The following is a 23,080-nucleotide window of genomic DNA, read 5'->3' as shown; positions in this document are numbered from 1 at the left end:
GTGCAGTAAAGAAAGCAGTGGATTGATTGAACATTTTGCAAGCAAGCCGAGCCCTTGCGAAAAATAGACGGCCCTGGCTAATGAGACTGCGCATGTGTCAGAATTTGCAATTAGGTTTTCACTATTAAGCACAAGCTCTCGGAATCTTCACTGCACGGTACACGCCCTAAGAAATCATGGCAGACGAAAGTAATAAGCCCGCTGAAGTTGAAGTAGAAGAAAAAAAAGAGGAATCTACCCCTGCCCCAGAGGTTCAAAAGGAGGCAGACAAACCCATTGAGAATGGAGAAAGTACAGAAGCTAAGGCAACCGAGGAAGAAAAGCCAGAGGAGGGCAAAACAGACGGTGAAGCTGCCGGTGCAGAAGGCGCAGCGGACGATAAGCCGAGTGAAACGCCGGCTGAGAACCCATTAGAAGCTCCGAAAGAAAACCCATTCGTTGAAGAAGATTTCGAAAAATTGTTATCATACGCTGATTCAAATGAAGAGGGCTGGGAAAAAATGAAAAACAAACACAAGGGATTGTCTTGTTTTAAGCGAACGGATAAATCAGAAAAGAATGGAATGCCTATAATCAAGGTAAGCGTTACTCTTATAATAATTGTTAAATGTAGCGTATTTTACAACACGTGAACTTTTTTGTATATTCTGTATAATTAACTTCATTAATTCACGTTGAATTAGGCTTACATATGCTTATCTATCGTAGAATAATGATCATTTTATTCCCGTGTGCTTTGGAGTTTTTATAATAATGAGTGTTTTTTTTTTGGTAAACTGTTTATCATAACATTAACGGAAACGTTACGATTCTTCATGAAACAAAGCCTGTATTGTTTAAACGGAATTTTACGTATATTTACGGTGGTGTTTTTGTTAAATTTTGTTTATGAATCAGAAGAAAAAATGTAAAAAATGCTCGAAAGTTATTCAATCTGCAACTACTTTGCGTACAACTGGGATGGGCATCATGGTTTAGTCACGTGCTCCTCCGCAGCGAACAGATTGTCACTTTATTTCGCAATCGTCGCTAGTTTTCGTCAGATGTGGAAAAATACACGTTTGACAAAGATAGTAAGATGGGTGGGGTCGACGCAAAGCTAGATAGGGGTTATTCTTGATGATTTGACCCCAATAAATAACGAGTATGCTTTTAATAGGCTTAGTACACTTAGGGGTTTTACTGTATTTACTAGCCCTTTAATTTTGGGGGAACGGAGCCGTGAATATATTGGAATTACTTGAATATTGATTATTGAATTGTATATGTTTAGCATTGGTAATTATCTTGATAGTTTCGGTACTACAACAAGACGTATACAAGTCAGAGTGTTCTTCATTACATCCTTGATTCAATCCAATGCGTTACACACATAAATATTTATTTAATACAAACATAATTCATGAAACAGTAATGTACATACGCTAACGATCTGTTGCAATGTTTTAATACCGGCCTTAGCATAAAGCACATCTAGTGTCAAAACACTGAGTACCCTGGTCTGATTGTATTGTTATTGATAAAAGAATGTGTGGTTTGAAATACTTTTTGGAAATCACCGGTGCATGCCGTGAAGGTTTAGGTTATTTATTGTATTCTTTATTAACATAATGCCGAATACCTTCCAGTTTGACAGTCCATAATTCCGACAGATGCATTTATTTATACATTCCATTGATATATAATTTTATATGTCATTACAATTTTATATCAAACGTCCAGATGCGTTATCTGAATCTGTAATTAAGCATATTAAATTTTAGATATGCAGAACTACTCGATTGTTTATTCGAATGATAAATACGTTTTTAGTAATCGCTGTGACAAATATCATTATATACGTTATCTTTCTAAGCAAATACGTCATAACAGTTTAATTTTTACTTCCTTCGTGTATGTATTGTTCATTACAGAAAATCTGTTACAAAATCGTTTTATGTGCAGGTTAAAATTCAATTATTTATTAATGATAGATTTATCCAATTTTTGTTTCCCAATGTTGCTTTGCCAATCGTGATACTACAATTACTATTTAAAGCAGGTCTATTTTTTTCTTTTTTTAAATATTTTTACTTAGGCCTAATATTCTTAAAATCAGATTTATTTACAGATTACCGTATACCTAAATTATTAATTTAGTTTTTTTTACTTTTCTATTTATATATTTTGTCCGATTTTACATTAAAAATATTTTTAAAATTATTCTTGAAGTTTTTCTTGTTTTTGTTGTTCTGTAAGTTGCAGGAAATAAACTAAAAAATAACTCCAATAACCATGCTTTTGCGATTTTAAGGCAATGAAAAAGCTACATGATGTATTGTACTGTATTATTTTAAGCGGAACAAAGACATGGTGTTGATCCAGGAGTATAGATGTATATTTCCGGTTGCTGAGTACACAATCTCTGGTTTAAAGCTTTTCCCTTTGTTCACTATTTCCCCCGAGTATAATGCACTCGCTGATGGCTTTAACTTCGCTTATTTCATCTTCACGCTATTTTATTATAGTATTATTTATTCTCATTAGTATTCAACGAGTTACACCTCTTAGGTCAGTCAATTAATGAGGTCATTTATATTTTTATATTTTCTTAATAAATGAGTTTTCCTGAGCCATGTGGAAGCATAATTGTAATTATGAACAGTTAAAAGCTAGTGTTATAGGCGTGTATGCATGCAGACAGAAGATTAGATAGATGTCTAGGACGATGGCCCCGGCTTCCTTCCTGTGGTATGGCCTACGCCCTAGTGTACCATCACATGTGCTTATGCAAGGTGTCCACGTCACCCATTCCCATCGGCACGTTACATAGTACCGTAGCCTTTATATTCCCATCATCCCCGTCTTCTCCACCCAATATCGTGGATCGAGTCAATTTCTTCAATATTGCACGTGATCAATCGATGTTCTCCTTATTACACCACAAACGAATGGAAATAAAGCCTATTGACTTGACCTATTTACAACCTGTCATAAAATTAAGCAGATTGAATCTATCTTCTTCGTTTTGTCCTTTTTGAATGTCTCTAGATTTGGCGATTAGATTAGAGTCTTGAAGAAATAGATATGTTTCTGCTGGGTTCAGAAATAATTTGCATGTGGACTTTTTGTATCTCGTCTAGTATACTTATAGTTGTAACAAAAGTAGGTTTGGGTTAGGTTTACATTAACATTATGACGTCATGAAGGTAACACTCGCCAACGAGAGAACTGTTTCAGCAACAACATAGAAATTAGAAAGAAAGTCGGGCACGGATAAGGCGATACAATCAGAATAATTTATAGGCCTACTAGATTCTCAAAATGTGCGTCACCCGAGAGATAATTGTTCAGATTTTGATATTACCTTTGCTGTCAACAACGGCACCATTCAATTATGTTGTCACTATCATTTGGAATTAATTAACAAATTCCGATTTTCTGATTTCATACTTAAGTACGATAGGGTGACCATGGAGGACAAAAATGCTTGGGCATTGATGTCAGAATTTACCTGATATAGGCCTATATACAATTTTAAAAACAACCTCATAACTTCGGAGAATCAAAGATTTTTTTTCTTGTCGATCGACTTTCGATTTTTCGTTAATAATAGGCCTATTATGAAACTCGCAACAGAGCAATTACGTAATTGTCATGTGATAAGATGAGTCTCGTATCTCGTAATGAACCGTATTCCGAATACTGTATGTATGTAGTGTAATAGATTGTATATGTATTAGAGCCATTTTTCCCAAATTCGGTGCACCATGATGGGTCTTTCTTTTTCATTGTTAATATCAATAACCTTGAATAATTTGCTGCCCTTGTTTTGGGTGAAGTGTTTCGGAATTGTTCATGGGAGCCTAAAAACCACGGTGTACTGTATTCGTTAGTTCACCACAGTAGAACAGGTCGTATCATACACACAGGTTTAGGCTAGGGACACTTAATAAACAGTGAAAACCTAAATATATATTGGCTTTAAGTGAACTACTTAATATTTTAAGGAAAATATGCATATGGCCACAGGATATTATATTTGGATTCTTTCTTCAAATTTTTGACCTGTCAGTTGGCATTGCCTTTGTTTGTCATGTGCCACGTTAATTAAACCTTTTTACAAAGTTGGCGTGCCATAAATTTAAAAATAGTATCCGACCTCTAATAAAATGATAGCCCCACTTGGCTAGGAATGCATGTAGCCTACCAGTAAACATTGCCAATTGTCATGAAATACCCTGGTAGACTAGGTTTGTATTCCCAAATCCAAAATCATTTATGTATTGTTATAAAACACGTCGACAAAATGTTAAATCCATTATAAATATAATAGATCATCGTATAGCCTACATTCAAAAATAATGGTCTAAAGTGGTAATCCATACATCAACAGGCCAGACAACTATACCAAAGCCTTAACAACGCATTTAAGAATTCGGTATAAAATAACAAACCGACTCGGCTCCCTCGTATTACTATTACATTGTCTCAATCTGAAAATATACATGAATTTATAAAAATCATTGCCTTGTTATTCCAGGGAGGTATATTTATCTCCTAAACGATAAACGAAACAAATTATTAAGAATTCGACGTTTCGATCTAGGCTTATCATTTTCAAGAATCTTGGAACATTTCTTGTAAATTGTCAATATAAGATTGAAACGTCTCTCTCGTAGTATACTACCATTGTTTTATTTTATCTTAAATTATTCAGTTTCTGATATTATTCAGACCTTCAAGGGTACTTACTGTACACTCAATAATCAATTATAAACCGGATATGCTTATTTCGTCGTATTATCTTATCTCACAATTTGTGACTTTTTGCAATTTTGCCCATATATTTTAAACAAAGAAAGCAGTATCTGTCTAACGATTACGCCTATATTTTAATTACAATGTGGACTGTCTCATTGATCGGTAGGGGTGTTCCACTAAAACGTCTTCTTTTCGTTATTTGTGTCTCACGGTGTAGGGAAAGGGAAATGTTTGCTTTTCCATGTAAGCAGGCGCGAAAAAACCTTGATTTTAGTAACCGGACGCTTTAAAAGCGAAAAGGCTGATTTTGCCTTTTAATGTTAAAGTTATGTGTGTGTTGAAATTGCTAACTTATTTGTTTACTCAAGTTATTTATTGAGCAAACAGCGTTGGTATTACGATTACTGCGAATTTCAACATTCCACCACGCGTAAATACTGAAAACTATTCTTAAAATATGTAGTTATAACAACTAAAACATTATATTGTATTTCACACGTGTGCAATTAAGGCTATGTATTCAAACTACATCGATAACATTGCATTCACACGTGTGCAACCATTGTTTGTACAGGATATAGTATCTCGTGGTAAGAGGAAGTTGTACCTCAATCATAAACATGTGAGGTACAACATTCAACATTAGGCGTGTTCTATTGTGATAGCAAATCATGTGATTCAGGCGTATGTCTTAAAATACACGTCACATGCAGGTCACAAACATGGCAACTCAAATTTGAGCACGCGACTGCAGCCATGATGGCCTTGTTGGAAATGATACATATTCGGACCTATGATACTTGTCTGATGTGTCTTTTGTTTGAGAATGATTGCTGTCAAACTCAACACGTATATTTTAGCCATACACCTCAGTTAAATCTTCCTCAAAGAGCCTGTGTAGTAGGCCAAGAAAGTATTCTAAAGAAATATGCTGCAATCATCGATAGTCCCGATTTATTCAGTGTCGACCTATTGAACATCGAGTGTCTTTCAATTATAGGCCTACTGATTGATTGACAAGTTACATTATTATCATTCTGTTACAATGTAGGCCTACAAGCCCTTACTTCCGAATGTAATTTACTAGTCTTTCCGTCGGTCAATATTACAGAAACCCTTACCATTTTAAACTATTGTAGGCCTACCATTAACTCGGGTTTCCAACGTTTTACCAGTTTCAATTTACCTCGTCCCTGGAAACGCATGCGCTTTTCGTTTTTCTTTTTCTTTACTGAAGAATTTTCATGTCCGTCCCCAAGTAATATTTATTTCAGGGGATCGCATTCGTACGCAGAATTTTATTTAAAAAGGATTTGTTTTATGAAATAAGTTTCAACGATAACCTACAAAAATACGATGCTATTCCTTTTGTATTAGACGTAGTTGTATGTTTAGGCTTATAGCTGCAGTAAATACTTTCTTCTTTCAGTGTTTTTCGGATGGTTGCATTCATTACCACTATTCTTTTCTTTATTCCAGTCTGACCTCATTATTTTGAACCTATTATCTTGACTCTCCTTTTCTTCATTATCAACGTTTTAAATTTACTTCAGTATTCTTTATGGTTACAAAGTAATATAGCATGATGTTGTAACATTGTGGCGTTAGCCTATTGTAAAGCGCGCACATTTCTTTCATCGTGAGGTGTTTTCACGAATGATCGTAACATTAAACCATGATCTAGGGATGAGAACCTGCAGCTTATATTTCGCACCCCTTGTTGTAGTAGGCCTACTATTTTTAAACGATTTCTCGTTTATCGTAAAACTCGTTATTATTGCAAGGCATTAGCCAGACTTTTAGCAAACACGTTCCTATTGTATGAGATTGCCTATTTAGCAGACCGTTCATTATTGAACACAAAGAGCTGAACTGTTCAAACTAGCTACTGTGTGCAATAACTACAATATTTCTTTGGTACAATACAAAGTCATGACTGTATTCAGAAGTTATGTCGATTGGGATTTGCCGTCTAATATAGCAGATGTGAGCTTTTCAATGTCTTTGTGTTGATGGAGTGTATGTATTATTGAATTGATTTATTTCAGTTCATGTTGGATTGAAAATCGAATCCAGACTACCTCTAAATTACTGTGATTAATAATTCTTTCATGCTGTGACAAACATTTGTGTATAATATTACTCTAAATTTGTTGCCAAATCAAACCAAAAGTTGATCTACTAAAATTGTATGGCTGTAACGGTACCACTACACTAGATTATTTTGAATTTGGCCTCTATTATATTAAAATCATTGTAGGGCTCTTTAAAATTGTAGGCATTTCTAATAAGTTTATTTATGATATTATACAATGTTATAGTTCCCTGTAAAATCAAATATTGTGTAGGGGAAAATCCGGAATTTATGATACAGTTATAGAAGTTAGGAACGAAACTGTATAATATAGGCCTAAATTTGTTTGGAAATGCTTTATCCAATTTCTCTCATTATCATTGTCATTAGGCGGCCAATATGCGTGCAGTTCTGGTCTCTTTTCAAATCAAACTCATCATTACATTGCTAATATTACTTGGCGACGATTGTAATATACGGGTCATTTTAAAACATCTTGTTTGTGGATGTAATCTAATTTAGGAAATTTACACACACAATTATTCATACTCTTAGAAAGATACTGTAATGAAGACAGAAAGCGAGTCGGACTGATGCTCATCACGACTGTACTCATTAAAATCATTCAATCAATTTCCCTTTTAATGTTTTATTCAAAGTCACAGACGACGTAAATAATTGATTAAATATCATGAATCAGTAATTAAGTAATTTGTTTATTTTTGTCTTTACTGGCAGCCGCTTCTTTGCAGTGGTTTGCTTCTCTACACAGAATAGGAAATCAAGGGCTTAGTTACGTAATAATTAAATTAAGATTAGTTTTTCTTGTAATGACTTACATTAAATTATTAAGCCTCTTTTTACAGATGTAAACAATAAGGAAAATTTAAATTCAATTTGTGATACAGTAGTTGCTGTTGTGGTTGAGAACAGCGCAGAACAAAGACTCCTGACCTGGCCGTACGTGTGCCAAGCTCATAATAATAATTTACATAAAAATGGAACAAGATGAAATAAAGCCAATGCATAGGCCTATTAAATCTTCAGTAAAAATACAGCGAAAGTTTCTGTTTTTCAAAACTGCTTGTGTTTTTATTATTGGCAGCTGTTGTTAATACAAAAACATTTTATTTCGAGAAAAAAAATCTTTCATTTTGGCATTGTTTGAATCTTCTTCAACGGTTAAATTCATCCGTTTTTAATAATAGACCTACCAGTATATCAAGATTCGAGATAAGAGATAAAACTGATTATGTTTTACCATAAAATTATACTACAGTTACTATACATATGTCGTTTCGATTGACCTCGAAAGGTCACACTGTAAAGGCTTGGTTCTAAAAAAAGGCAAAGCGTGAATTTCGTATGCGTATAGTGTCATTTTTGTTGCTCAAACGCATGACACGGGTATTTAGTGCAGCCGTGTAATTAAAATCATGATTCTCCTTAAGAACCCGGTATCAAATCTCTGTAGCATGATTCATAACATTTCAATTATATCTGGGGTAACCTTAGACTCAATCAAGGGGTATTTGTCTAAAAATGTAAAATTATGTGCTAGACTCAACTTAAATTTAAATATTTTACATCTGATTCACCTGTTCAGACATGCAATCATCAGAAATAAAGTATACGTATTTTGTTACCATGTAATATTTCGTCACTTTACGAGTCTGGATTCATAATCATAAATATTGCGTACCATGACGGTCTAGTTTTCATTGTTTCCTTTCTTACTTCCTGGTGATCTTATCTATATAACTTCATAGATCTATTGAACAGATACGAAATATTTCATCAAGTGCTGAGTGTTTGTCAATAAATGCCAGGAGGAAGTTTCGTCATCAGTAAATGGTAATGATTTTTCTCGGATACCTTTGCATCTACTACGCGTCAATGTCGCCGCTAAATTCAATTTATGCTGTAGTAATCTATAGGGTCAATTAAAGGTTAAACTCACCTGGAATCTTATTAAAACAGACGGGAAAGGGTGTGTTTCTGTGCGAATTGACCTTTTCATCAACAACATCGAATTTGAAGCGTTTGTAGGCTTACTTGGCATGATTTTTTAGTGTACTTATATCCCGCAGTGATTGGAGGCCCTGTGTGGGGGGTTAGGCCCTGTGTACGGGATGATGGAGTGATTTGACAACAAACATCCCCATTTTTTCCCAATCATCAATATTGAATACATCTCTTTCTCATGAGTTTGTTTGTCTACTCGGAGTATTATTTTCAGTAACAACCCAAGTTTTAAAATCTTCTAACGCAATACAGTAGGCAAAAACTAAAAAATATTAGTGTTATTATTATTATTAATATTATTATTATTATTATTATTGGATATTTCAACTGAGTTCGACTCATCTTTTCTATATGAATCATCACACCTTTTAGTGTTGCCGTCAACCTAATGCGTGAATAAAGTTGATCTAATTTATACACCCGGACTTCTAACAGTCATTTCATAATGAGTAAAGTAGTAAATTCACTCAACTGTAGTCTCTTTCCATATTTTAATTACGGTAGAAGTGTGCATGACTTGTTTTGGTATCATCGTATTTGAGTGAATCATCTGCAATTCTCGTTTAGTTTTCTTTACTGGCATGGTGATATCTATAATTACATTTTTCATGATATTTCTTCAGTTTTCAAAATGTGTGCCTTGTTTTCTGTATTTATCATTTCATTTTCAATCACAGTGCAACCTCACGTTATCACCCTCGCAGCCTCGCATTATCACTCTCGCATTGTGTCAAGATCGCATTGTCTCCATCGAATTCTCGCCCTCACATTGTTACCGTACTTGTAACTTTCACATTGTAACTTTCACCATAGAGATATTATATAATATCTCTATGCTTTCACATTGTCACGCTCTCACATTGTCACGCTCTCACATTGTCACGCTCTCACATTGTCACGCTCTCACATTGTCACGCTCTCACATTGTCACGCTCTCACATTGTCGCGCTCTCACATTGTCACTCTCTCACAATGTCGCGCTCTCACAATGTCGCGTTCTCACAATGTCGCGTTCTCACAATGTCACTCTCTCACATGTCACTTTTTCATAATGTCATTCTGTTCTCTCATGTCACTTACAATGTCCTTATCACAAATATACCTCTTCGCATTTCCCCCATCACAAAATGTCACCATTACAATGGCACCATCACAATGACACCACGCGTCTTTATGTAAATCAGTATCATTTAATCAAACATTTTATTTGTTATTAAGTGCTATCTCTTATGTCACTAATTACGTCAATGTTTAAATATCGTGACAGGTTAACAGATCGTTGTATATCATATCCAAGTCAACAAATTAACCAGGAATGATTTAAGTGTTTACTTGTCTTTAACAATCACGATTGTCATTAGAACTGCGGCGAGAACCATGGACATTGTCATTGTACTTGTAGACCATGATCGTTAGTTAAATGTAATTCCTTAATATTTTTTTTACTTTTGGTAGAGTTCAATTACCCCCCCCCCCCCCCCCTTCTGTCTGTATAATATCAACTTCCGTATAATCATTGCAATTGTTGTTTTAATGCTGTAGTCCAATGTTTTTAGTAGGCCTAACGTTAATTTATGACACGCGTCTGTACCGCCGTACATGGATATTCTTGTGGTTTTACCCCATGCTGGCTGACGCGTGCCTCTGCTGTGTTTTATCGTTGCTAATAGTACTGTACTAAATTACTGTAATCAACGCGTTACAATAGAAACTGTACCTGGAGGAGACTTTAGCCGGTACAAAGAGTTAGACTATACAAAGAGCCTAACATTTAGACTATACAAAGAGCCTAACATTTAGACTATACAAAGAGTTAGACTATACAAAGAGCCTAACATTTAGACTATACAAAGAGCCTAGCATTTAGACTATTATCACTTCTGAAGTATACTTAAGTTTATTACCCTTTTCATTTCATATATATAATAAAACAGTTCATAGGTCTAGTCACATATAAATAAAAGGATAGCTAATATAATTATACCTCATGCTATTTTATATAAAAGAAGAACACAAAGAGGTTGCTCGAGTCATATATAGTGATTCTTACAAATATATAAACTCCAACAATTGACTACGGTAACCATTTCCTCAATAATTGACAGAAACTACCGATGATACTAATATAGTATAGTTACGATAGATTCAAATGGACAAGTTCTTGCCTTACCCTTAGGGCCTGTTTCTATTGAAAAATAAAAAAAGAACGGTTTTTTGGAAACCGGTTTCGGCTGTTGTTTATAAATAAAGATCGCGTTGCAGCTCAATTTTTACTCCAATAAAACCGGTTCCGTCCATGTGCGTTCGTTATGAATGACATCATTATATACACCACAATGCAGTTCGTTAGGCGGAAGCGTGATTGGATCGAGGTCATGTTTATTTTTTTTCACATAGCGCGATCCCCAAGAAATAGCATCCATTTCATCATAGAAGGGGGAATTATTACCTGAAACGTTATTGTGGTCCTTGGTTAAAGTAGAGGTACTATGATTGGCCTCTGATATTGTCAAGTTGAACTCGTCTAGCTTTCACACGCTTTACAATATTCTTAAAAACATGTAGGCCTTAGGCCTACGTGAGTCTTTCTTCCGACTCCCGACAAGCCCCCTCATCTTCTTCCCTTCACATATTTTTTACGAACCTCGTAATGGCATCGGTCAACATTTTTTAGTTAAATAAAATACTCACTATCTAGAGAAATAAAGGTTTGACTGCGAGTTGACCGCAATCGTCCCAGTGCAGCAGACTGGAGAGTTCAGTTTTTGGGGTCAAATTGAGACCGCGATTGTGTTGCAGCTAAAATTTGCTCCACGGAAACCGGTTTCAGAACGGTTCTTTGCGATCGAGACTGCAATCAATTGGGGTTTTTGAAACCGTTTTTAAGATCGGTTCTTTTTTGTGGTTTTTTGTGGGGACCCATTTCTGCTGACAAGAAAAAACGGTTCTTGAAAAGAACGGTATTCAAAACCGTATTCTCTGCTCTATAGAAACAGGCCCTTAAATTTACAGCTTTAGGCCTAATAAATTAAGTAGTAAGAATGGCAAACATTTAGGTAATAATTTACAGCTCTGCAAACCTGTTGTTTAGTGTCATTGAACTTCTAACTGTCATTTCCTAATTAATAATAAATACCAATGATTCGAGATATGTATATTTAATTTACTACATTTGAATTATTCAGTATTTTACAGTTGAATTGAAAGTTTATACGCTAACTACAAACAAAATGGTTGACTACTGTCTCGTAACCCTGATGAAAATGATTAAAGAAAGTGTAACAATTTAACAGCTTGAACGTTACACTTCGAATTCCTCGCCAAATTATGACCATGGTCATTTTATCACCTATAGAACACCCACCAAGTAGTGTTTATAAACCAATTAAATAGTTGTCAACACAGTAGGCAAACATTCAAACAGCGTTTCCATAATACTGTTTATAAACGCATTGCCCTTGGCCTACAGGTTGATGCTAGGCCATCTGCCCCAGGCAGTGACGATGTCTGAACTCGGTTCCTGATCAAAAAACTTAACTTGAAAGCCTTTTACTATTTAAAATTGTGCTTTTTTAGAGGACAGAGTGTAAACTGTGTGTGTATATTAAGTGACGACGAGTACTACTTTGAGTACACAACGAAACTATGTTGGTCCCCCTCCCCCATTCCCGGCTCCGGCTTTGCATCTCTTCCAGCGCTGGCCAATGGTTTTGGACAAGGTCAAGTGCGCTTTCCCCGTCAATGAAGGTTGTTAAATAATCTGTAGACTTCTACAAACTCGAGTGCAAGGTCATCCTGCCTGTTCAGAACATTTCTCAATTCCTAGATCGTTCCTTGACCTAATTACATACTGTATGGTCAGTAGGCATAGTTTACCCTCCTTTACACATTAATAACATTCCTTACTTCTTGCTTTAAACCTGTGTATTGTATAAATCTAAATGTTTACACCTCCGTGATGGTATCTGGAATTGTGCCAGTATTCTTGTATTTTATAATAGATACAACAGCAAAGCGAAGTCCATAATTTGCATGTACTATATGAGCGATCTTTTTCCCGGAAGGAAGAACGCCAGGTTTGGCTTACTTCCCGCCAACCAAGCACATATCAAATTTTATTGCGTTTCGAACAAAACTAAAATGTCATCATGTGACACAATCAACCATTACTGTAAAAGTGTATGGTTTTTGTCGAAGCCCTTATTTTTATAAGTGTAGATTTTACGGTAAAATTTGAATGATTTTTATTTCCATGTTTCTTCACTATAGATTTATGGGCGTAGGTATATATTATTATTTTCCAACACTCTTGTCATAGTTTCCGTGGCTAGTATCATAGCACAGTGAAGAAAGACCAAAATAATCCTGAACTCATTCTAGCACACGGCTTTTTTAATTTTGTAAGTAAGAACCTGAATATGATGGAAACAAATTACTTCCATACAGTAGAACTACTTTTGGGACACTCCTAAGATAATATTTGGTGAAAATACATTTTAACACAGGGACGCCATGGCCATTCGACTATTATTAAGGTTGGTCCGCCGGAATATAATATGGGTGTTTCTATGTATTTACGTTGTTTACTGTTAAAAATTACCTATTATGGACCTACAGCATTAACTAACTAAACACCATTAATATTTATAGTTATAGTTCCCATCCCTATTGCTGATAAACACATTATATTAAAGAACCGAACCCAACGGTTAATTGCTGCACGCTACATTAACGTAGATATGTTAAACATATTGGCATTATTGTCTTTCTTCTACTCATCACACACTGTACACGCTTGCATTAGGACATGTCTCTACTCGATATTTCACATTTAAATATTCTTCAATTACTTTTGTAATGAATATGCTAATTGCGAGTTCATTCGTTGACATCGTTGATGTTTTAGTGTCTTTTAAAGGTGCGTTATCATCTAGTTATATGTTAAGCATGTATTTTAATTAACACCATTTTAAGATTAGGATTCAATTTAGCCATCTTCGTTGAATGAATCAGTACGCGCACTTGTTTTAACGCGCGCGTACCCGTACTTTACATGCGTGATTATTAAGCATACTTATGCCAGCTAATACCGCACAGTCCCTTTAAGATATTTATTGAAATCGTGTTTTTATACTTTTATATTCGTTGCTTTACTACATAAATTATTAACGCCATAGGTATTGTAAATAGCAACTCAATGTTGAAATTTTGTGATAACATTTTCTGTCTAACAAAAAGTTTCAGTTTCAGTTTAGACATATTTAAGGCTATTGTTTCATAACGTTTGGAAAATGACATTAATGGTATTGTAATGCATTGTAACATTATATGCATCATCGTCATGATCACAGTGACCGTGTATCATCGTTACGTCGTCTTTTTGTCTACGTCATTATTTTCGTCGCTGTCATTATAGCCCTAACCATCTGTGACCATACTATCCAAAAAAGTCCCATTTTTTCATAACAAAAATAGATAACCTACCTAAAACACGTTTTACAGTTCTTTAAAATGGCTTTTACACAATTATATTGAACAGAAAAGAGCTATGTTATCCATTCATGAATAGATATACATTTAGAAAAATATAAAATCAAACGATAGGAAACATCGTATGTAAGCAGACATCGTATGTAAGCAGACAGCTTACAAAATCGTGACCACACCTTCACAACTCGTATCGCATAAATTTCAATTTATATATTTCGTAGTTACAGTGCTTATCAGTAAGTTCTTAATCATCACATAACAAAATAAACGTTTAGTTTTGAAAATATCATTTACAGTAGTTAGTTACCGGTATTTACTATTAACCCATCAAAGATTGCATGGACAGTGTTTCTAATAATAATTATCATTTTTCGTAGTCGTAGATATCCTTATAAGGTGAATAACTACACCGTGTAGTTTATTATGCATGAGGCAGAAATCACGCATTCGGTTAGCAAGAATTAATCATTTACAACAATCGATAGACGGAGGAGAGAAACCCCAGGGGCTAAGCTGGCAAACGCTCAGGTTTGCTTGCAAAACAATCGTTTGGTATAGCTATGAAGGAGTTAAATAATGATAAATTGTAGATGTTTTTGTATTTATAATTATTGCGTGGGTTATAAAGACAAAAAATAGAAGATTACAGACTGAGTAATGGTTAATAGTGATTATTAGATGTATTTTGATGATACATCTATTGATGACACATAGGTCCGATGATGACACACCAACTATGTAATGTTCAGATAAGTGAAAGTGAGGTTACTACATGTTAATTATTAGAGAAACTGTCATTTTCATTAGCAATTTAGTATGTAGTAACAAAGTATATTATCAATATTTATTCGTCATTTTATTATCAGTGTATCTTAGTAATATTAACAACATCGTCATCATCAGTATCATCGTCATCATCAGTATCATCGTCATCCTTTTCAAGTACAATGTGTTTTTATCATCTTCAAATACAGTATCTCCATCATCACGTTCAAATACAGTATCTCCATCATCACGTTCAAATGCAGTATCTCCATCATCACGTTCAAATGCAGTATCTCCATTATCACTTTCCATGACTTTATCTTTTTGATTAGTTTCCAATACAGTATATTCTTCATCATTTTCCAGTACAGTATTTTCATCATTACTTTCCACTACAGTATCTTCATCATCACTGTCCAGTACAGTATTTTCATCATCACGTTCAAATACAGTATTTTCATCATCAGTTTCCAGTACAGTATTTTCATCATCACTTTTACAGTATTTTCATCACTTTTCAGTACACTATCTTCATAATCACGTTCCATGCAGCATCTTCTTCATCACCTTCCATGCAGCATCTTCCTTATTACTTTCCAATACACTATCATCATCTTTAGTATTTATCATCATAACCTTTCAGTACATTATCTTCATTTTCATATCTTAATGAAATAATAGGAGATTGATGTCTAAGGGCGAGATTGTGTTGAAAGTGGATATTATTTACGTATGACTATGATTTCGTCGTATTTTGTTGTCTTCATTTTTCTTTATTATCTGGACGTTATTATACCGGTACTGAGCATAATATCATATAAATTGTCAAGGCTTTCGTCACCTTTTTTGCTTGGTGTAATTTATACTAAAATTAGATAGTTTAATAATATTCTTGCTTCATTAATAATTCATAGGCAGGTCTCTCTTTGTATTTGGATTGCCCGTCAGGGATATGACCTAATTAACCGTAGAATATTGAAATCGTCTTAGCAGACTTGTCTTCTATCAGCAACGAATGCCTATTTTGCATATCTTATCGCCATCTAGTATGCTAACAAATTTGACTTATTTACTAATAAGGAAACAGTCGACATACATTTTTCTGTAATCGAGGAAATACCGGTTTGTCGAGAGGGTATCAAATTTATATTTACGGGTATTTATCCATAAACAACCTATTTTCTTCATCTGGGTTCCTAATATCATTATTTTCCATTTGGGAAATGATAAGACTAACAATAACAAATGTGAACAAAACGTGAATTAATATAATATAGTAAACAAAATATTTGTAACTGATTGTGAGTAATAATAATTTGTGCCGGCGGTTACTTTAAACCTAATTCTGTTTTAGTAGAAAGCTTCGTCTTCCTATTCCACAGAAGAGGTTATAATAGCATGGATTTCCGATAATTCCATAACCTCTGGTGAAGTACCCTCGATGATGGTACTACCAGCTGCCTCTCTGTCCCTCGCCAATATTCTGGTCTATGCAAACCAGACCATCCATTTTTTATCATGTTAGTTAAAATAGGCACATTGCCAATTATTCTACCGGAATATGATTTCAACCATTTGGTTGGTAAAAAAACTCTTATATTTCTATATTTTTAGTGTTTAATTAGGAATAAACCATTAATATTTAAATTTTATTATTTTTTTAGGGTATAATCGACCTGCCAAACGTTTCTTTCGATCGAGGTAAGAAATCGTACCCTCTAATAAAATGTTGTTTATGTTTCAATAATACGATAGCCAAAAATAATATTCAGCTTTTTGTAAGTGGTCATCAAAATATAATTATGATAATAATAATTCTATGTATGACGGCAATTACACTACGCAGCTGTTCATTTTTTTGGCCGAAACTTGTGTTGGCATATAGATGGCGCTATCACTTTTATCTTTGATATTGATACGAACACACGCCCTATCGTTATTGTATGCATGCAATGAAAAATAATGTTATAAAACGTCAAATTTTATTTCACAAATTCTTAAAACGTCAGTTTTCATAATTATTGTTAAAATTCAATGGTTTATTAAATATTTTTCTTTGCAGCTGTGGAACTTTTTACAGATCTTGATGAACGAAAAAAATGGAATAAGAAAATTGTCTCAGAAGTGTTGGAAACGAAGGAAGATTTTAGAATTATGTATACGTAAGTTGTATATATAACGCAATTTTTGTCATCTATTCATTGGTTTGGAAACCTGGTCCTCTCCTTTTTATTTTATATTTTGAGCAGAGGTTAAACATTAGAATATTCCAAATAAACTATAATCTTCATTTATAATATCCATTCATATAACAAAACTGAAAAGTCTTGAAATGACGTAGGAAATGTTTTTCCTGGTCACCTCCATGGCATTTATTGAGTCTCCCTCAAGTTTACTTCTACTTATATTTTTCGAGATAACGGCCTTAGATATATAATATGAAAAAATACTAATCTACTGAAATTATCTTATGGTTAAGTTCGAGTCACGGCAACACTAATCGTGGTTGAACCTAACCACATTTTGCTTTATAAGCTTGCTCTAATATTTTCTCTTATATTTTCTCATTGTTTTTACAGCACAATTAAGTTGCCACCACCATACACAAACCGTGACATGGTACAGTGCGCAGCATCAAAGAAATCCGACGATCCTAAGCAGAGTGTCTATGTGTTCAAAGCTTGCAACCATCCTACCAAACCTGCAAATAAAAGCACAATTACCCGGTAAGGTCCATTCCCACAGAAAACAACTACATTGTTGTTTTACCAAATTCCACGTTTAAGAAATAAAGTTAGTGTAGGCTTCTGCAAATTTGCTGTTTATCGAAGTTTGTCAACTAGTCTACATGAGCACACTTTGGAAAATGTTTTCGAGTTTGCAACAAATGTTGCCAGTGTACTGCAGACTATACCACACAAACATGAGCAACCTCAGAGTACAACATAAATTCCATCGTTTGTCAGTGTAGCCCAGTTAAAAATATTCGAAAGCTGCAGAAAAGTAGTTCTCTGACAACCTAGTCCACAATAGAAAACTTAGTTTGAAAGCTTGATCGAAACTTGGAATTTGGCAAGAAAGGTTTTCCAACGTTTCCAGTGTAGACCAGTTTAGAAACGTTGGCCAACTGAAGAAACCATTTAGTACAAATAAAAGTGATCACGCCGAAGAAAAAAACTTGTACTAGAATGTATGTCTCCAAATATTTCAAAGTTTTGTCAAGTTTACTAGTTGTTTGAACCTCATAAGCAAGACCTAGAAAACGAAACAACCCACTAAAGCCTGGTTTCCATTAAAATCGCTACAGCGTTTCCATTAAAATCGCTACACGCGCAGATGTCGCCGACACAATCGGGAAGGCTCCCCGATTCATCGCAGTCAAATCGGCAAAGTTCAACCATGTTCAACTTTGCCGATTTTGTCGGCGATGAATCGTATACGCGTACTAGATCCCCGATAAACTCTAGCGTTTCCATAGAATCGCTACGCTCTGTCGGCGACAGCAGTCGGCGACACGGTGTAGCGATTTTATGGAAACCAGGCTTTAGGAAAATCATTCTTGAAACATTTGAGACAAATAAACCTTTGGCAATTGTATCAGCATCTTCCTTGATAATGATTTGATGCATTACATTAGCCATTGTATATGGTAAAATCTCCATCCTACCTTATTCTTGTATATTTTATGTTTGATCTTCTTTTTAGGGCTGAGCTGATGTACGGCGGATTAATCGTAAAGCCAGGTGAAGATGAGAATGCCAGTCAGGTAATTCTTGTCAATCAGATTAACATGAAAGGTTGGATACCAAAGGCTATTCTACACAAAATGAACAACAGCTACCCAAGCAGTGTATATGATGATTTATCAAGCGTAAGTTTTATTTTACTGACAATACAATAGTATAATAGTAGTTGAACTGTTAGGTCAGAAAAACATAATATGAATAGAAAGTAAGTCTTTGCCGAAATTTGTTATCAGCAAATCAATTTCATTTTCATTTCTGTAGTTTTTCTTTAAAGTGATATTTTTATCTCCTTCAATAGTTCTTAAAGAAAGCAGCTGCTGCAGCTGAGAAGGAAGCAGCAGCTGCTGCAGCCGCTGAAGCAGCAGCTGCTGCAGCCGCCGAGAAGGAAAAGGAAGAAGCAGAGAAGGCTGAAGCTGCCAAAAACGGAGAGAAGAAAGAAGAAGAGGCTGCCGCCGAACCAGAGAAGAAAGCAGAAGAGGAAGAAAAGAAGGATACACCGGAAGTCAATGGAGAGAAAGAAGAAGAAGCAAAGACGGAGGAAACTCCAAAAGCAGAAACTAACGGAGAGACCGAGGAAAAGAAGGAAGAAAAGACAGAAGAAGCGGAAGCTGCAGCGGAACCTAAAGAAGCATCGTAGCTATGCTGTGACTTGTAGAACAGGCTTGTTTTAGGATCATCTACACATAATCATAAAAACACCAGTCTCATTATGGTGCAGACGGTCCGGGAATCCAATGACCAACATAGGCTTAATTGATGAAAACCACAACGCGATTTGATTATTCTATTACATGATGATTTGGAAGGTTCAATATTTTGTTTTTCTTGGTCGTGTTGTCCAGGTTGTTAGTGATAAAAGACTGAAATACTATGTGTTTTATTGTCATCAGCATAATTGTCAATTCTGTTATTGTTAAAAAAAAAACCTTCAACACGATTATTATACCTTCCAATTCGCTATTATTTTTTTCTAACAATTTATTAGCCGTTATATTATAATGTCGACGACAGCATTAGATTCATATTATAGGAGTAATAGTGTATAAATCATAATATTTTCTTTAATTTGTATTTAATTTATTAGTTATTTTTCATTCCATATCAGTATTTGTACCTATATTAATTAGGTTTATATGACGTCACTACAGTATGTTTAGTTAATTTGTTTAGTCTTTTGGCTTCAACACCGACTCGTTTTGATAGTTAATTAGACCATAATTGCATAGACGGGAGGAAAATTATGTAAATTTGTCTAAATAAATTACTCAACTGCGCACGCGCGTGTAACGTGCAGATTATGAGCCTACGGTGCATAACACCTGATGATGTGCCTATTCTGCTACATTTCGAATTACAAATTGATTAATCAAATTACTCTTCATAATTAAATGTTAGATAAAATTTAAATAAGGAAATTGTATAAAATTGAAATTGTATTTCAGTTCGACAGAGATAGAAACTTAGTTACGTCATGTTTGGTGTAAGTGGATTATGTTCACTTTTGATGTGTTACCTACGCCTGACTGAAACGAATTTTTAAAAAGTACAGTGTTTGTGACCAAGTAATATTCACATTCCCGAGGTGAAGGGCCTTAAATTAAGGAATAAATTCTTCCAGTTAATGTCTTTCTTTCAATGTGAATGTACAGTGCCATGATACGTTGCCGCCATTTTACCGTCTGCTCAATGTGGAACTGTATTATTAGCTGGTTGTTCGTCGATTAATAAATCTAATCATTTATGGTTGGTAATAGTTATCTCCACATCTCCTCAATTACAGCCGTATGAGGGGGCGAACATAAGTACTATTGTATTGTAAAGTGTAAAGAGAATTTAGGCATGAAACGAGTTCAAATATTTAAACTTTTGGTAGCCTTCAGAAGAATATTAACGTATTACACGGTGAACAATTTATAAACTAAAAGCCGTGCTTAGTTTAATTTTTTGTTGTCTGTCTCTGTCTTCCTCATTTTGATGCAATTATTTGTTGCCAGTTTTCGGACACGAGGGTTGTTCATATTTTATATAACGCTTTGTATTTTTTACGTACGTTATGTTGTATCTAGTCATTGATGGGTTTACGAGATGATGAAAACGTTTACTTTTGTATTCGGCGGGGACTGCCTTCAATATATAAGATGTTCGTTTCACTTTTGTATTTTGGCGGGATTGGCCTTGCATATGATGAGAAAATCGAGAATGAGTGTTATGTATGGAAATAGGAATCATTGCTTTATACATTTATTATAATTTTTTTATTATTGCAATCAATGCATATAATACAATTCTTGTGTTTTTTCTTGTATATTTTTTACTCTAGATATACATTAATATTACTACATTTTTATATTGGCATTCAACCAAATATTTTTACTGTTATAAAAGTAGACATAGGTATTATTGGCCTACATAACTGGTTAACACCTACTTTGTCGATAGGTTAATTCATATACGATGGATAGTCAATATGAAATCCGCGTGGTATAGACACATTGGGTTTAGGTAAGACATATAATTGGTCACATTTATGTTATTGTTAATCCTATTTAAAATAAGAATCAATTAATTTCTTTTAGATCTTTTTACTAGTTTTCAGCGAATTTAACTAAAGCTTTAATATTAAATGCACTTTAGTTATTTTGTTATTCTCTGTACCAACAGTCGAGCGTAATTTAAACGTCACTCCAGACGGTAATTAATAGTGTAAGTTATTGGTTCTTTAGTAGATAAGTCAATGTATATAAAGTGAGGTAGCCTTATATGTAGTGGTAGCAAGTTTAGTCCTTACTACGTTGTAAGTTAATGTAGTCTAGTAATAACGGTTGCGTAAGAATGATCAACGGCAGAGGGTGGTCATAACTCTCCATACATGCCTTACTCCACGCATGACCATTTAATTAATTTCGCACAACCATAAGCATACCATTGTAAACGATGGGGGCGGTAACTATACTTTTAGCGCTCATGTGCGCATGCTCATTCTACCTACTTATTTTCGTTTTTTTAGCCGATAATTTTCTTCCATTTTATTCCAGTTGGTGCTTCTACGATTTATTTTTACTTCGTAATTACTTTTTTTTTTGTGGCAAATATTCAATGCAGCACTGTATATACTATTGCGCTTTATCCGAAAGAAATTAGAACAAAACAATGAATGGTGGTCGATAAATGGAATAAGAGTTTGTTGAATTAAAAAAGTAAATGTTGAACATCGAGGGCGGTAATAATACTATTTTTGGCACTGCTTATGTGATGTGTGTACAAAGATATGGCACAGAGCTTCTGTAATTATTAGAGAATAATTTTGTCAAAAACCATGGTTTTAGGTATACCTCTACTGTCTATTAAAACATTGGGAATATCATAATCTTATTCAGTATTTTGGAATGCCTAGGCTTTTTTAATGGTTGCTATTTTTTCTGGTGTTACAGGGTATTCTAAGATGTTTAGACCTAAATATTCTAATGTGGCTTAGACGTTTCTGCGCATGTCAGGATTTGTGAAATGTTAACTATTTTTGATTGCGTGTGTGAAAGGTTTTGAGTGAAAAGTCATGCACTATTTTCATGTTAATGTGCTAGAAGATAACTTTTTTTCCAATTTAAACTGCAAGTCTTCAAAAGACCGTTGTGGTTATTATTAATCCGCCCGTTGCTCTGTATGAATAGGCTTTGAATGGCGTGTAAATAGCCAAATTCCTATTCGTCCGTCAATCACTACACATTGACTACGGTGTGCCTAATTTTCAACAGATACACAAACAAAACAGGTCGGAAGTCATTTTGTGTTGGTGTAAAAAATGTTGAAAATTATTTCAGCCTATGGTCATTCTCTTCTCGTTAAGTTGTAATTTTAGAATAGTGTTTATTAATATTGACAAATAAAAACATCAAATTAAAAAAAATATCAGTTTAAGTAAGAAATTTAAAGAAATGTTGTGAGGAAAAAAAGCCTATTGCATGTTGGAAAGGTTTTTCCGACTCGATAATCTTGGTAATTTTCAATCTGCTTTTAGTCGAACTAATATATATTTACATATTTACTTCATCAGTTAGGGAAAAACAATTGGCAAATTGAATAATGGTAGATTAGTAATGTTATAATATGAGCATCAACTTTGTCGTCTTGTGAATGTAGAGTCAACCCTGTATACAATGATATTAAAATTGTCTTGTTTCAATGTAACAGCATTGCGGTCGTTCATGTTCATTTTGTTTCTCTGGACTTATTGGTGTTT

At 34.4% G+C, this 23,080-nt stretch overlaps 1 protein-coding gene across 1 annotated transcript; it reads left to right on the top strand.

The window, feature by feature from the left end:
- Positions 1-41: 41 nt before the first annotated feature.
- Positions 42-23,033, top strand: LOC140054982 (uncharacterized). The gene is made up of 6 exons (XM_072100127.1): positions 42-578; positions 16,762-16,798; positions 17,160-17,259; positions 17,677-17,823; positions 18,803-18,968; positions 19,142-23,033. Exons 1-6 carry the CDS (start codon positions 177-179, stop codon positions 19,478-19,480), a joined length of 1,191 nt encoding a protein of 396 aa, XP_071956228.1. The 5' UTR covers positions 42-176; the 3' UTR covers positions 19,481-23,033.
- Positions 23,034-23,080: the final 47 nt, after the last annotated feature.

The sequence above is a fragment of the Antedon mediterranea genome, chromosome 7 (assembly GCF_964355755.1).
Source record: "Antedon mediterranea chromosome 7, ecAntMedi1.1, whole genome shotgun sequence".
In the NCBI taxonomy this organism is placed as follows: Eukaryota; Metazoa; Echinodermata; class Crinoidea; order Comatulida; family Antedonidae; genus Antedon; species Antedon mediterranea.
Note: the sequence above shows the minus strand (reverse complement) of the source record. Positions and strands in the feature narration are given on the sequence as shown.

Excerpts from the sequence above, each read along its gene's own strand:
- LOC140054982 (XM_072100127.1), top strand. The coding sequence starts at position 177 with ATGGCAGACGAAAGTAATAAGCCCGCTGAAGTTGAAGTAGAAGAAAAA. Across the intron at positions 17,260-17,676 it reads GATTTTAGAATTATGTATAC|CACAATTAAGTTGCCACCAC; the intron begins GTAAGTTGTATA and ends TTGTTTTTACAG. Across the intron at positions 17,824-18,802 it reads AATAAAAGCACAATTACCCG|GGCTGAGCTGATGTACGGCG; the intron begins GTAAGGTCCATT and ends TCTTCTTTTTAG.